Source organism: Prunus avium, chromosome 5 (assembly GCF_965620075.1).
Source record: "Prunus avium chromosome 5, drPruAviu1.hap1.1, whole genome shotgun sequence".
Classification (NCBI taxonomy): domain Eukaryota; kingdom Viridiplantae; phylum Streptophyta; class Magnoliopsida; order Rosales; family Rosaceae; genus Prunus; species Prunus avium.
Window position 1 is genome coordinate 24,338,511 of NC_142288.1, and position 14,246 is coordinate 24,352,756.

General features: G+C 37.9%; 4 protein-coding genes across 9 annotated transcripts; 1 reads left to right on the plus strand and 3 right to left on the minus strand.

Moving 5' to 3' along the window:
• Positions 1 to 931: 931 nt before the first annotated feature.
• LOC110758902 (RING/U-box superfamily protein) lies at positions 932 to 3,094 on the minus strand. Of its 6 annotated transcripts, none has more exons than XM_021960865.2 (7): positions 2,930 to 3,094; positions 2,516 to 2,798; positions 2,263 to 2,397; positions 2,130 to 2,172; positions 1,528 to 1,587; positions 1,322 to 1,439; positions 932 to 1,236 (listed from the first exon to the last, which is right to left on the minus strand). In XM_021960865.2, the coding sequence occupies exons 1-7, from the start codon at positions 3,024 to 3,026 to the stop codon at positions 1,106 to 1,108; spliced, it is 867 nt and encodes a 288-aa protein (XP_021816557.1). In that variant the 5' UTR covers positions 3,027 to 3,094; the 3' UTR covers positions 932 to 1,105. The 6 variants fall into 6 exon arrangements, with proteins under 6 accessions (XP_021816557.1, XP_021816559.1, XP_021816560.1 ...); XM_021960867.2 differs by having other exon boundaries at positions 1,528 to 1,584; positions 2,930 to 3,092; XM_021960868.2 differs by having other exon boundaries at positions 1,322 to 1,436; positions 2,930 to 3,092.
• Positions 3,095 to 5,540: 2,446 nt separating this feature from the next.
• Positions 5,541 to 8,647, minus strand: DPMS1 (Nucleotide-diphospho-sugar transferases superfamily protein). The gene is made up of 8 exons (XM_021960946.2): positions 8,414 to 8,647; positions 8,221 to 8,320; positions 8,083 to 8,116; positions 7,898 to 7,974; positions 7,350 to 7,375; positions 6,921 to 7,085; positions 6,719 to 6,833; positions 5,541 to 5,778 (listed from the first exon to the last, which is right to left on the minus strand). Exons 1-8 carry the CDS (start codon positions 8,503 to 8,505, stop codon positions 5,674 to 5,676), a joined length of 714 nt encoding a protein of 237 aa, XP_021816638.1. The 5' UTR covers positions 8,506 to 8,647; the 3' UTR covers positions 5,541 to 5,673.
• Positions 8,648 to 9,482: 835 nt separating this feature from the next.
• LOC110758935 (uncharacterized) lies at positions 9,483 to 10,285 on the plus strand. The gene has a single exon (XM_021960913.2). It carries the CDS (start codon positions 9,572 to 9,574, stop codon positions 10,079 to 10,081), a length of 510 nt encoding a protein of 169 aa, XP_021816605.2. The 5' UTR covers positions 9,483 to 9,571; the 3' UTR covers positions 10,082 to 10,285.
• Positions 10,286 to 10,862: 577 nt separating this feature from the next.
• Positions 10,863 to 12,966, minus strand: LOC110758947 (WAT1-related protein At3g30340-like). The gene is made up of 6 exons (XM_088253894.1): positions 12,567 to 12,966; positions 12,377 to 12,439; positions 12,150 to 12,266; positions 11,652 to 12,063; positions 11,391 to 11,542; positions 10,863 to 11,291 (listed from the first exon to the last, which is right to left on the minus strand). Exons 1-6 carry the CDS (start codon positions 12,755 to 12,757, stop codon positions 11,123 to 11,125), a joined length of 1,104 nt encoding a protein of 367 aa, XP_088110020.1. The 5' UTR covers positions 12,758 to 12,966; the 3' UTR covers positions 10,863 to 11,122.
• Positions 12,967 to 14,246: the final 1,280 nt, after the last annotated feature.

Sequence of the window (14,246 nt, forward strand, 5' to 3'; positions counted from 1 at the left end):
CATGTCGTTTCTTTTCTATTTGATTCCTCCATCAAATTCGCAGCTGAAATTATTGTTTGTCGCTGATCGCATTCACACTGCCCTAATACGAACATGCGTATGCATACAATGCAATAAACATGACAATTTGATCAAATATTAACTTTTTATTGGGCAAAAAAAAAATTGACAAAACATTTCAATCCTTAAAAATAAGGTATCTGTCACGATTCACCAGACCAAACAAGCAAGCAAAACAATCAAGCATGGCAAGTGAAACATCACACGCCACCCTTCCCCCTTTTGTCTTGGTGATCGTAAGATTCTATTGACAAGATGCAATCATGTTCATTTCACGTTTTATTTTTGTGAGTGCGAACCCTTTTGCCCTCTGGCTATAGCGGGAGAATAATCTTATGAAGAGATATACCATATAATAAGGAATTGCTATGGTTAGTCACCAAGCTTAGTAAAATGGTACTTAAGTATATACGTCTTCACATTCTTTGGGTGCTAATTATTTTATTTTAGTCTAAAGTCCAAAAACTATCACAAATCACAACTTCCAATGCTTGGGGGCATATTAGGGAAAAGTCTGATAAAAGGATCGTAGTCCCAAATAAAATGTCACCACTTGCCACCTTTAATAAAAGTTTAAAGTTATATTCTCGGCGCTTGGGCACATGAATATATATCGTTTATGTCAGTAGGGTTTGTAACATAAAGCAAAGTCTTGTTCAAACCCCAATGACATCCCACGACTTCTCATGCCCTTGGTCGGCTGCTCCTTCTTCCTTTCACTCCATGGTAGCCTAAGTTCTAATTATTGGGCTTAAGTTATCATCAACCAACCGTTGATGTATTGTGTCATTCACACAATTTAGATCCTACAATGCATCAACGACTCATAATCAACTATGAGCAGCATAATTCTAATGAGATAATATGGACGTGCAGTTGAAATAACAACTTTTCAAATCAACTAATAAAATTGAAAATGGTACATTGGAAAGAGGTAATCAGCAATGGTGACCTAAACAAAACAAACAACAAAGTAAAAATTATACACCTCACGCCATAAAGTTTAAGTTCCACTTCCACATATCTTGTTTATTTACAGCTTTACCTACAAAGCAGGATGGTAACCAAGAGGCACATTTGTGTCCACCCTCTGCACAACTCTCCTCAAACTCCACTGGTGGAAGAATTCCAAGATAAGTCTCAGTGCAGTTCCAAGTCCAAGAACCACAATAATACCTGTACATGTAACAATTTCTCTTACAGGTCACAGTTCAACAACCAACACCACCAAGCATACTAGTTTCATTAGGCACAAACATACCTATAATGATGTTAATGGGGAGTGCAGAGACACCGAGGGTAACGGATATTAGCACGTCCAACAGCAGACCACCAATGAGGATTGAAAATGCCACATAAAGTGGGCTAACACAACCCTGCTGACCGGTGCATATGAAATAGTAGAATCAGCAACTATCTTCATAAAGCTTAATACAATTCTAGTAGATTGATTAGTGACCGCCTTACCCTGTCTCGATTTTGTGACCGATAGGTTGAGTCAACTCTCCAGACCCAGTAGCTCCCCTGCTATGCAAAACACACTGAGAGTTATACTTTGACATGTTTATGATATGCTTCCATGTTACCACACAAAAAATGGGCAATGGCACTACCATAAATCTATGCTCAGATCAGATGTAATCATACTACATCCTGTTTTCAGTCATACTGGTAATCATAATACTCAATTATCTCTTGTATCCAAAAATAGAACCCCAGTTCCATGGCTGAGGCAATTGGGTTTGGAGCACCACTCCAAAAACCAACGTTTTAAGAGATAAGGATAGGATAAACTAAATGGCTAAATTAGAAAAAATGGATAATGTAACGAGTAAGATTTTTGGATATTGAAAGACTTTGAAACTTTCCAGCTTCAAACTTCAAACTAGATAAACGAATACACTATATTACAAGAAGTTGTATAGAATACAATTCTTTAAATATAAAATTACGACTTTTGTAAAGTTATGGGTTACGCTAATTCGATGCATACATACATACATATTAAGTTATGGGTTGATGAACATGGCAAAGGCTACCCTTTGCACCAAAAGGTACAGAGTACATACAGTTGGCTGGGATTGTGGAGGTGGCACATTTGCAGCTACCCCTCTGCATAAAAAGATTATATCCTTTCGTAAAGTCCGACTTTAGAAATGAACTAATTTACAAACCATGAATGGAGTTAGTGAGTGAATTTACTGGCATATCTCGCATTTGTTCGATCCTCTGGTTCGAAACCAAGTGTCTATACATGATCGGTGGGATTTTGCAAGCCCACCTCGACATTGACATCCAAGGTCTATCAAAACTTCATCTTTCTCCTGCTGACATACTCTGAGGAACAAGCACAACATACCCAAAATAAAGAACTCTATTTCAAAACCAGATTGAAATAAATTGCAATTGAAAACAAAAAAAAATCTAGTTATTTTTTATGATTTTGATGCTCAACCTGCATTGTTCATGAGAGCTGGAAGTTCTCGACAGGTCACCCTTTTTGGGAGAAGGTACCTCCCTTGACAAATTGGCGGTGGTTTGCACATGAACCTCGCGAGACGCCTCATCCAAAACGACGACGTTTAGAAGCGGCGGCACCGTATCACCGACTGCAGAATTGGAAAGTGAGCTAGGCTCAGCTCCGCTATCACTCTGCTGCTTCTCCAAGTCGGGTATCTCGCCATTTTCATTCTCTTTCTCACTCCTCATCGATCTCTCGCTACTTCTGTGCTCGTCACCTTTGCTCAGAACCATAGAGAGCCCCCAATTGAATCAAATTTCCAGTTACGCTGACAATTCACATCAATTTCGAAAATTGAGAGGAAATTATTATAAATAAACAAAAAAAGTGGTAATTAGGGTGGTTTACCTCTTGTTCGAACTTCAGTCATAAAACCCACAAGCTCTCTTGCTTTGGCATAACGAGAAGAGGAAGAAGAGGAAGAAGAAGAAACAGTAGAGAACATAAATATTTGGGGGTTTTAGTAGTTCGGTGCTCCTCTCTCTGCTAGCTTCCAGCAGAATGTGTAGTTTAAGGAAATCATCTTTGTTTAGAAGTGGGGGTAGCCTGGCCCAGTTTAATCTTTTTTGTTTGGGCCTTTGCCCCATTAAAAAAAAACATATATGTATTTTTGGGGTGCTTTATAAATAGAATTTTTGGTTTTAAAAATTGGACTTTGCTAAAATTTGATAATAGAAAAATAGATGTTGAACTTTCATACTTAAAATGGTAGATACTAGATGATACTATGATAGTGATAAAAATGTATATAAGAATAAGGACATAGGATTAAAATAAACATTACTAAATTAGTATGGTTCTCCCGACAACTGTTAAGGTTAGTGAAAAATCTTTAGGAATTAAATTATAACGAAAAATGATTTAGAATTTAATGGCATGTTTACTTATGAGTAATAAGTATCAGAATCATTCCAATTCATTGTAGGGGCAATAGCAATTTGGTTACTAGGGTTTTTCTTTTTCTTTAAATCGCAGTTAAGCGGCTTTTACTATGAAACAGAGTTTTGAGGTTTTTCTCTACATCATCAAACATTTGCATATTTTATATCTTCAAATTACACCATTTTAGACTAGGCTTAAATTGATATTAATAGAATGGAAAAAGCCCCATGCAAGATTTTGTGAATATATAAATATTAAAATACCCATTATCTACCTCACAAAAATAACAGGATCCATCAACATATGGCAATGGTCAACAACAACATCGGAAGCATAACACGAAGAAAGCATGGTCAAATGAGATAGGAGGCACAGTTAGAGTCATGCCAAACATATTTCTCAACCAACCCAACTGCAAAGATTGCTTGCGTCGACTGCTCACTCTCTTCATCAACTCATCTCGTAGCCCTATCTTGCCAATCAAGTCTATCAAGCTTTCACTGTAATCTCTCCTCTAACTCCCTGTGATGCGATCAGCATTATTATGGCAGGAAATTAAAGGACTAGATCAGGTGAAAGCATATTGTAGCACTGCCACTGCACGTGCTTAGAGACCTAGTAGCTGTGTTAACTGGCTTCTTCTTCTTTCTTTTTTTCCGGCAGTTCGTGGAGAGTTTTTATGAAGTGCAAGAGCTGCCGCATAGGGCCAGGAAGGATACAAGACTTTCTCCTACTTTGGTGGCCTCGGCAACATGACTTCACTATAATCTACAACCAACATTCCACTTTCAGATATCAGAATCTGAAAGTGTGATATACCTAGTAGAATCTAAAGCGCCTACAAAAGAAGCACACCAATGTCAGTCCTATAATCGTGTGAAGTGTGATGTACTATCTAGCTTAATACATCAATTTAATCATGTACCGAAACGATCCGGTCAAATCTGATACACCAGGCCATAGAAGTGTTTGTGACAGAACATTGGCTCCTCTACTTGTTAGTTTGCGCATAAGATTCCACCCATGTAACACCCCCACCTTTGACATAACGAGTTCCAGTAACTATACTTGCACCAGTTTCCTGATAATAAGCATGCCATAAGTAACTAAGAATGATTTCAAGAAATTAAGAATAGGGAAAATTTTGTTTTTTTTGTCTGTCTATTTAGCAAATGGAGTCCCAAAAGAGTCCGAATGGTTGCCACTGATGGTGAAATTTGGTTATTGGATTATCTAGTATTTGTTAATTGGTATTAGTCTTGGTTGCCACTGATGGTGAAATTATGTTTAAAAAGAAAGACAGACCAAGAAATTGTATTTTCCGAAATAAGATTTTTCAGATAAACCATTCACCAACCTTCAGAAAATACACTGTCTTGGTCTGTTCTTTCTTTTTAAACTTAATTTCATCGTCCCAGTGGCTACCAAGACTAATACCCATTAACAAATAGGGGGTTTATTTGTGAAGAGCCTCATAAACACGTCCTAATAAGTATCTCTATCATGAAACTTTTACATTTTTTGTCTCATCAAATCACACCATTGGCGAGACTTTAACTGCGTCAACAGTATCGGAAGGTGAACATGAAGAAAGCATGGTCAAATGAGATTGGAGAGACTGAGTCATGCCAGACATATTTCCCAACCAACCCAAATGCAAAGATTGCTTGTGTCGACTGCTCACTCTGTTGCCAGTCAAGTCTATGCTTTAACCACGATCTCTACTCTTAACTCCCTTATGCTATCACCATGTATTATGGTTAGCAAATTCTATCAGGTGACAGCGTGTAGCACTGCACGTGATTAGAGTATTCCCACCATGCTGAGTTCCGGCATTTTTTTCCGGCAGTTCATGAAGAGTTTTGTGAAGTGGAAGAGATGGCTGCAAGAATAACGGAAGCTGAAAATATTACAAAGCGGGAGATAGCTAAATGTGGAAATGTGATGTATAGCTAAATGTGGAAATGTGATGTATACTTTTGGCGAAATTCTTGAGTGAGGCTGCCCTATGTGGTAACTCTCTCGCGCCACATCGTGAGAGAGTTGCAGTATATGTAAGGATACAAGAAACTACTCATAAACAAAAGAGAAAATATAAAATTTGTTTAGATAGTGGCCCCGGTAAAATCTCTTCTAAATCACTAAGAACTTACAAATCAAAAAGTAACTTTAAGAGGTTTACAAATTATTTGTGTAGTAATTTACGGATCTCATGTTGTAACGAGAAGATAGGCGAGGCCTTTCAGATATTCAACAATTTCAGATCCTCCAAGCTTTGAAATTCCATATACCCTATCAACAAAGCTGATTGGAACCTGTGGATAGGTATATAACCAAAAACAGGTACAAAAGGTAGATAGTCAATAATGCGGTTATTTAAAAGCAAAATGAAGGGAATGGACAAAATTAAGTAAAAAACCAAACCCAAATCTTCTTGGTATATATCCAAGGGCTTATATGAGCACTCACATAAGCAAAAAGGGCAGCAGGATTCGAGCCACAATTTTAATAGATTAATAATATTCCTCGACTCTAATACTTCATACCAATGGTTACATTATCTAAAATTAATAATGAAAAGAATGATAATAACCTTAGCTTGCATTTCGTCAACATATTCAAGCATTTGTACATTGAGTGCGACCAAACTTTCACAATTTCCAGTTGAACCAAAATAAAAGTGAATAGCACGGTAAACTATTAGTGAAAACAAGCCATGGGCATCTCTCATTGGTTCCAGGCTGTGTGATTCAAACATTTATATATCAAATACAACCACAGAAATCATTGTTACCACAATTGAATACATATCGATCCATTTCTAATGAGCACGAGAACCTCTTATTGTACCTATGTTATGGTTCTTAATTTCTGTCGGGATCTGACAGAAATCACAATCTAAACAAATGCAAAGCTGATAAGCACAAGACTTCACTATAATTTAAAATCAACATCCTAATTTCCGCAGAATCTGAAAATCAGACAAATAACAAAGAAAAACCGTTCATGGCAGGAGGCATGAAGACAGACACAAGAACCGTGCTGTTTGTTATTAAAATATAGGAACAATGGAATAGCGGATGTGACGATCAAGAGAGAAACAAAAAGAAGACGTGGGCAGTACTTACAAGAAAACTGAAACTTTCAATGATGTCAACAAGCAACAGCCACAGATACAAAACTAGCTTCATGATCATGGACTATCAATTTCAACCAGAAGCTTCAGGCAAACATCTATGATATAATTGTACCTACCTCTTCGATATGGTAGCCTTTTCTAGAAGCTCGAACTATCATCTCCATCTGAAAGACGTAACCCTTGCTGACACAGGAACTAATGATATCTTCAAGCACTGATTTCCTGTAAAGCCTACAAAAGAAGCACACCAATGTTAGTCCTATAATCGTGTGAAGTGTGATATACTATCTAGCTTAATACATCAATTTAATCATGTACCGAAAAGATCCGGTCAAATCTGATACACCAGGCCATAGAAGTGTTTGTGCCAGAACATTGGCTCCTCTACTTGTTAATTTGCGCATAAGATTCCACCCATGTACACCCCCACCTTTGACATAACGAGTTCCAGTAACTATACTTGCACCAGTTTCCGATTGTTTCCTGATAATAAGCATGCCACAAGTAACTCAGAATGATTTCGAGAAAAAAATAGTGAAAAATTTAGCAGTGCCCCCTCAACTATGACCTGTGTGTCCCACTTTGCCTTATTAGAACGTTTTGGAAATTAAGGGGGTCCTCAAAGCCAAATTGAAAATCTAGGGGACAATGTGAAACACAAGCAATAGTTCGAGGGGACAACTAAGTTTTTCCTTAAGTATACTATGGTATAGTGGGTAAGGACATGAATAAAAAACTTGTTCTTACTTGATGAAGCTTGGCAAATACTTTGGCTGCATCATGAGAAGTAAACAGATCAAATGAATAAAACTGTGAAGACTATAAGAAATTGGAAATGCACTGAATATATGAACATTCAAAGAAAAGGAAAAACAAAGAAACAAAAAAACACACTCAATTTTGGTGGCCAGAGGAGGACTCCCTTATCAATGAAGGAAAGAGCTAATTCAATTTGTAATTGTCTTCTTTGAAAAAGTGACATGAACAAGGTATTGATGGTTCAAAAGAAACTACTCAAATAATAATTTCCCCTAAATATTTCTGGAAATCAATATGTACAAGACGCAATCAATAGCTTTAAGCGAATGAGGGAGTACACTCTATACTAATACAGAAAGGAAACAACTTTTAATAGAGAAAAGTTTCCACGTTGCTTTTGCAATCCAAAATTAACAAACCACCCACCCTTTCCCTTCATCGTGTCATCTAAAACTCTTGGCCAGTGGGAAATTATCCCTTCCAATGAAAATGCTGAACAATAGTCATGAACATCCTAAAGACATACTAATACTTACATGGTGTGATAAATCCGCGTCCATGATCACAACAAAATTCCCAGACGCATGTTTCAAACCATGAATGTAAGCCGTTCCTGAAATTTTGCAAAACAATAGAACAAATTAAACCATATTTGAATTTTAGCAATTCTATTTGATTCAACTGAAAACAGAAAAATAAAAAACAAAACATAATCACATGCCTAATCCAAGCTTCTTAGCTCTAGCTCTCAACAGCTGCACCACAATAAAATACACAAATAAACTAATGAGACCCAAAAACAATCAAAACCAGCCTTGAGAAACATAATTTTTTTTAATGCAGAACACGATTTACTCACAATCCGATCTTCACCATAGAGTTGCTGCAATTGCTCAACAACCTGCTGAGTACCATCAGGGCTTCCATCGTCAACGATGATTATCTCAAAGTCAACGTCCCTGCACCCAGAAAACGATATATTTGTGATGGGTTTTTCTGGAATTTCATTTTCATGAATTCAATTGCAGAGAAACGAGTGATGGAGATTTTACCGGAGATGCTTGAAGATGAGGTAGACAAGGAGGGCAATGTTGAGGCGTTCGTTATAGGTTGGGACTATGATGCTGTACTTGTTCTTCTCCATTCTCAATTTCTCATTCACTCGTTCTAATTCATCAGCAATCTATGCATATGGGATCAAAATGGTTCATAAATTAGTTAAAGAATTGCAAATTAATTTTGCCCTAATTAATCATTTTTACACAGAATAATTTCAGGGTCGTTTGGGCCTGCTTGATCTACAGGTTGACAAAGGGTTAGTTAACCGTGGCGCCAATTTTGGGACAATATAGGCCCGACGCATGTTCGGGGCTTGGAAAGACCCCAGACATACGTTTATGAAGGGGATACTGCAGACACCCATAAAACTGATTGGTACACCCGGAATTAACAAAAACTGTAAAATTCCAATCTTTTACAACCTTTTTTTTAATTATTATTTGGATTCATTGAGAAAATAAAAAACATAAAAAATCTCGACCATCACTGATGTTCCCTGTGAAGACATCGACACCATTTAGGGACTCAGATGGGCCGAGAAGTCCAAATATCTTAATTTGAGGTGGTGAGTGTAGTTATATAAAATATTTGTTTCAAAATTGTATAGAATGCTAGGCCATCCCATGCCTACATGTGGCTCCATCAATGGAGATGGGGCAACGTTACCTCCGTCACAAATGGGCACTTTGAAATCAAAATTGTGTGGTTGTTTTTCAAGAATTATTCAATTAAGTGGCATCTCGTTTTTATTTTGTTGGAAGAGGTTTTGAGTTTTAATCTCATACAATTTATCAAAAACAAAATCATTCAATCATCATTGGTATTTTTGTTCTTTATGGGTTTGTTTCAATCTTCTAAACCTCCCAAAAACTAGAGTGTGAGTAAGAGTCACAAAAGCATAAAGTTCAAAGAGTATGTGAACCAAATGTCAAGCAATCCCCTCCCTTTTGTTATCCTTCTTTCTTTTGTGTTTTCCATCTGAAATGATTAATATCCTTGTATTGCCAAGTAAGGCATTCCTTTATTCCAATTTCTACATCCTCTGGATCAACTCTTTATATATCTATCTATGTTTTCCTCAAATCTCAAACACAAACCCAACTCACAAACTCATCCTAAACTTCCCCCCTTTGTGGCCTCTCTCAAAAACAATGACCAACGAGTCAGTCAAAAACAACAGCCATGATGCAGGCAAGCACAAACAACTCGACAGAGAAATCAGAGACATGGTCTCTGTCATCACCAACCGAGTCACTGACCTCCACAAATCTGGCTCAGTTCAACACGAAGACGACGATGAAAACGGCGTGAGAATCATCACACTGGCTGGGAACAACAATGGAGCCACACTGACAAGTGAGCTGGATCATGAGAACAACAACAAGCCTGCAGGGCTTCATGGTGGTGGCCCGGCATTTGGAGAGCAGCCTGATGGGTTGAGCACTTATGTGAACAGCAATTTCCAGAGCGTGAACAACTCTCTTATGATGGGTGGCAGCTACAGCACGAATGATCCCGGTGTTCGGGTGGATATCACTGATGTTGTGGAGCCTCATGGGTATCATATCAAGCCGGAGAAGCGTGGATGGAAGGGGAAGAAGAAGGAGAAGGAGAGGGAAAACTTCCACAGTGACCAACATCATGAGCATGATGATGAGTGAGGAGCTTATTTATATATATGACTTGATTTCCCATGGAGTGGCTTAATTACCAAGTTTAATAACAAGCCTTTGTAAGGCTTTATGGTTTTATGTTATGTAGCAAGTAATTGAAGAGACAAAACAAATGTTATTGCGTTCTACATATAATGTATTGTCTGGTCTGGACTTTCTGTTTTGGCTAAAGATTGCAAAAATTATGTAGCATGTCATTCATGGTATTTATTTATTGGATATTGTGTGTATGTATTAGGGTTTACATAACACTAGTTTCTGTCTGATTGCTCTGTTTCTCTGGCAAATTATCAGTGCTGAGATGGAGGGTTTCTTTGTGCACTCTATCATCTGATATTGCAGGGATTGAATTTTGTTAATAGAGCAAAGGACTAATTGTGCTCTAGTGGTTTGATCATTCAGTGCCATGGTAAAAGCAGAAGCAGAGGTCCAATGCCATTAGGCGAATTCATTTCATCTTCGACTGAAAGAGAGGATTTTTGCTCACCAACCCCATGTTAATTGTCGTTGGATGGATTTAATCTTTGAAGTTTGTGTGGTCAGATGGCAATTAACATGATGATAATGTTCACCGCCAATTAAAGGCCGTGAGCGAAAATACTATCATGACTGAAATGTCTCATTTTTGTGATATTCACTAAACAGCTACAGATTTCTGAAACACATGCCTTATTGTGAATTCTTGCCTTCATCATCTACTAATTTGCTAACCTTCCACGAGATTATAAACTCTTAAACTCCCAAGGCTCCACGAAGAATGACAAACATCTAGAAAATGGTAGAGATTTCAACTACAAAACCAGTATGTATTTCAAATTCGTGTAACAGATTTCATTACCATAGCTTTAACAAAGAACCTTGGGGACATTTTTGCAAACATCAGAATAAAAGAGGGGGAGAAGTTAATCTTCTTTTATTCTGGTTATGCCAGCTGATTCTTCTTTAGCTTCCTAGGTAGAAGATCATAACAATCAAGTGGGAGGAAAAAAAATGAATGCCTGTGAATTGGAAAGCATATGAAACTTGGCTTCAAGGACACCGCGAATCAATGGAGACCGTGATGGCTGGTAAATGTGGCTCCTGCTCCTTGATGGCATCAGTTTCTTGGACTAGTTTTGTCACACACTTCTGCATCTCTTTTTTCTTACCCCAAAGAAGAATGTACAAGCCAATGATTACAATCACAGATCCCAACAAACTGCTCAATGTCAAATGGAGCACCAATGAGGAAAGTTAGCACTACAGGTAGCAAGTATAAATAGGTATTTTCAAGTGCAGAACATATGGGAAAATTCACCTTCCAAGGTGGAGTTGATCATGGAAAATGGGGATACCGATTAGCGCCGCCAGTATCTGAACAAGGGGGCTAAATGCTGCGGTAAACACAGGACCCCTTTTCTTGACACACCATGACATCCCCACAAAGCCTAAGCCAGATGCTATCATTCCCTGAACACATCAATAGTTCTCTAATGAACTCAGAAGTCACTCGGAGCATAAAATTGATTGGCTCTCTTTTTTTCTTATTTTTTTTGTTTTAGAAGAAAGGAATACTTACAGAAAACAGGACAGTGATGACTTGTGTCCTTCCCCTCAGAACCCACATGGAAAGGTTCCTTCCAGTGCACAAACCCAAAATGGCAGACTGAATGGCACCAAAGAAAGTCATTATGGTAGTGCTAGAATATTGGCAGGGATACATCTTGCTTATGTTTGATTGTACAAGAAACCATGAAGACCATAAAAGGGTTCCTACAACCAAAGCTATTGAACCAATGGTCCATCTCTCTTTGTTTCTGATGTGGCTCAGCTTGGTCCCATGATCCATGGCTTGAGTGGTTGTGGCTTTTGAATGATCAAATAAAGGAGCTCCTTTGTAAAGAGTCAGTATAAAAGCACCACCAATGCACACCAGGGTACCAATTACTTTGGCTCTTCCACTGTTGCATTTTAAGTTCACTGTTTCTAACCTGTAAAAAAGGGAACAACATTTCACACAGAAGCCTATAAGATTCATGAAACATGTAGTTGTGGTACTTAATGATTGAATTCGTACCCGAACGGTAATGCCATTATGAATGTGATCATAGGCACCATGTTGATGAAGGCACAGGCAAAAGTAGCAGATGTGTATTGAATTCCAAGGAGAAAGAAGTATTGTGTGATGGATGTCCTGTATAAAAGCATTACTTAGGTTATGTGTTCAGCTCTGTAAGCACGAAAATAATGCAACTAACATGAGCAGATGGAAATTCAACATTAAGTCGTGTTAATTTTACAAACCCGACTATTGCACTTAAGAAGAGGAAAAACAGAATGCGAAGTGTGAGCTTGGGTCTACTGGTCCTGCAAGCAAGCTTTGTTTATATGAACTAGTAAATGAAACAAAACAAAAAAAAGTACTTAAAAGAAAAAAATGGAAACAACAAAAGGAGTAAAGTCTTAAGCTAGCTAGAAACTGAAGCTTGCCTACCTTTCCCGAAAGTAGCTAATTGGAGCTAAGAAAATGGTAGAAATTGTCAACCGGTACGTAATCAGAACCAAATGGTTCATTCCCTCATCAAGGACTTTCTTGAGAAGAATATTCACTATGGCGAAGCAGAAATCGATTGCTACCATAGCAATGAAAGGCTTCCATTCATCACAGCTCTTCATGACAGCCATTTAATATCCAACAAATCTTCAACAGTGAGACTAGAACCTCAGCTAGCTCTCACTCTCCTGCAAAAAAAAAATCTGAACCTTTAACAACACACAGCACTCTAGGAGGAGGCAGAGCAAGACCTCTTAATTCTCCCTTTTTGCCAATGAAATTCTTATGCTTACTAAAGCACCTGAGGCAAACACCTGACTGATGAGCTAAATAGACAGGCTCCAGAATAAGTGGGCACAAAGCAAGATTAAAATTCTTCAAATCAAATCACTGCTTTAAGCAACCAACTTTGACATTATTTAATGTTTGATTCCCTTTCTTTTTGCTTTTTTTTGACTGATCCTTTTCGATATAGGGAGATTAATTGGGGAATCGTTTGCTAGGCCTGCACGGTTTATCAGGCATCAATCCATGATCTCATGCATCCCTAGCAGCTGTAGCCTTTGACGTATATAGGCCATGAGTTTCCCATTTGCATATTTCTTTTCTTTTTTTCTTTTTGTGTATACTATATCAGGTGATGATCTTCACAACAGTGAAGCTTCTTTAGTCAACAACTCTTACTATATTAGGCATCTTTTGAGTGGTGGTGTAGGAAAGAAATACTCTTACCTTCTTCTGTGCATGGCATCTAATACTTTCATCTCTGAAACATAAATAAACAGCATATGCACAACAACTATGTGGCCTAGAACAAAATGTCAAATCTTCCTCACCAAAAATCTCAAAGAAAATGTAAGAACCATAATGTTTTGAAGCACGGTTTGCTCGCAAAGGACCCACTAGGGTAGTGGTTTGGAGCAATTGCTCCTCAGGATTCGAGTCCTAGCATACGTGTAGTGTGTATGAGTTTAGTATATTATCGCATCTCTCAATAGGAAAGGTCCTTCAAAAACATGATTTGCTCAACTAACTTATTTTGATGAACCCATATGTTAATTGAGCACATAAAAAATGCCAAATGCTGCATATGGATATATAGAGGACAATATTACTTCCATAGAGAGAGAAATGAATGAGCAGACAGGAAATTGTACAAAATCAAAGCTTTCTGTTCATTCATAAAATGATAGGCATGATAATAAAGATGTGATGAGGCTAACATTATTGAATCAACGTTGTCATTATCTTTAATAGCTAGCTTTTTGGTTGAGGTTGCTCTCCTTTTCTTCAAATTTTCAGCAGTGTGCCAAATTCAAGAATCTATATGTCAAAGTAGCTCGCTTTCTGGCATGACCACGACCATCAAACAGTTGCTTTTATGGGATGACTACGACCACTCTTTTTTTTGGGACCCTTTGCATGTCCATAGCTACCTTTTGTTAATTTGCAGGTTTTGCCGACGCCCTACTTCCACTAGGGATTTTAGCTCAAACTTTGCATATATAGGGGATTAATCTATCCTATTATGCGCTGAACAGAAATGTTTAGGTGGGCCACCGACGTGCGCGTGGATAATTTGTGACTGTAGATGCATGTGGATTTGATAATGAGGAGGCG

Coding starts and splice junctions, on each gene's coding strand:
- LOC110758902 (XM_021960865.2), bottom strand. CDS start 3,026: ATGTTCTCTACTGTTTCTTCTTCTTCCTCTTCTTCCTCTTCTCGTTAT. Junction 2,799..2,929: donor GACTGAAGTTCGAACAAGAG/GTAAACCACCCT, acceptor TTCTGAGCAAAG/GTGACGAGCACAGAAGTAGC. Junction 1,440..1,527: donor GGTCACAAAATCGAGACAGG/GTAAGGCGGTCA, acceptor TGCACCGGTCAG/CAGGGTTGTGTTAGCCCACT.
- DPMS1 (XM_021960946.2), bottom strand. CDS start 8,505: ATGGAGAAGAACAAGTACAGCATCATAGTCCCAACCTATAACGAACGC. Junction 8,321..8,413: donor CTCATCTTCAAGCATCTCCG/GTAAAATCTCCA, acceptor TTCTGGGTGCAG/GGACGTTGACTTTGAGATAA. Junction 5,779..6,718: donor AAGGCTACCATATCGAAGAG/GTAGGTACAATT, acceptor ACCTATCCACAG/GTTCCAATCAGCTTTGTTGA.
- LOC110758935 (XM_021960913.2), top strand. CDS start 9,572: ATGACCAACGAGTCAGTCAAAAACAACAGCCATGATGCAGGCAAGCAC.
- LOC110758947 (XM_088253894.1), bottom strand. CDS start 12,757: ATGGCTGTCATGAAGAGCTGTGATGAATGGAAGCCTTTCATTGCTATG. Junction 12,440..12,566: donor ATTAGCTACTTTCGGGAAAG/GTAGGCAAGCTT, acceptor GCTTGCTTGCAG/GACCAGTAGACCCAAGCTCA. Junction 12,267..12,376: donor TTCTTAAGTGCAATAGTCGG/GTTTGTAAAATT, acceptor GCTTTTATACAG/GACATCCATCACACAATACT.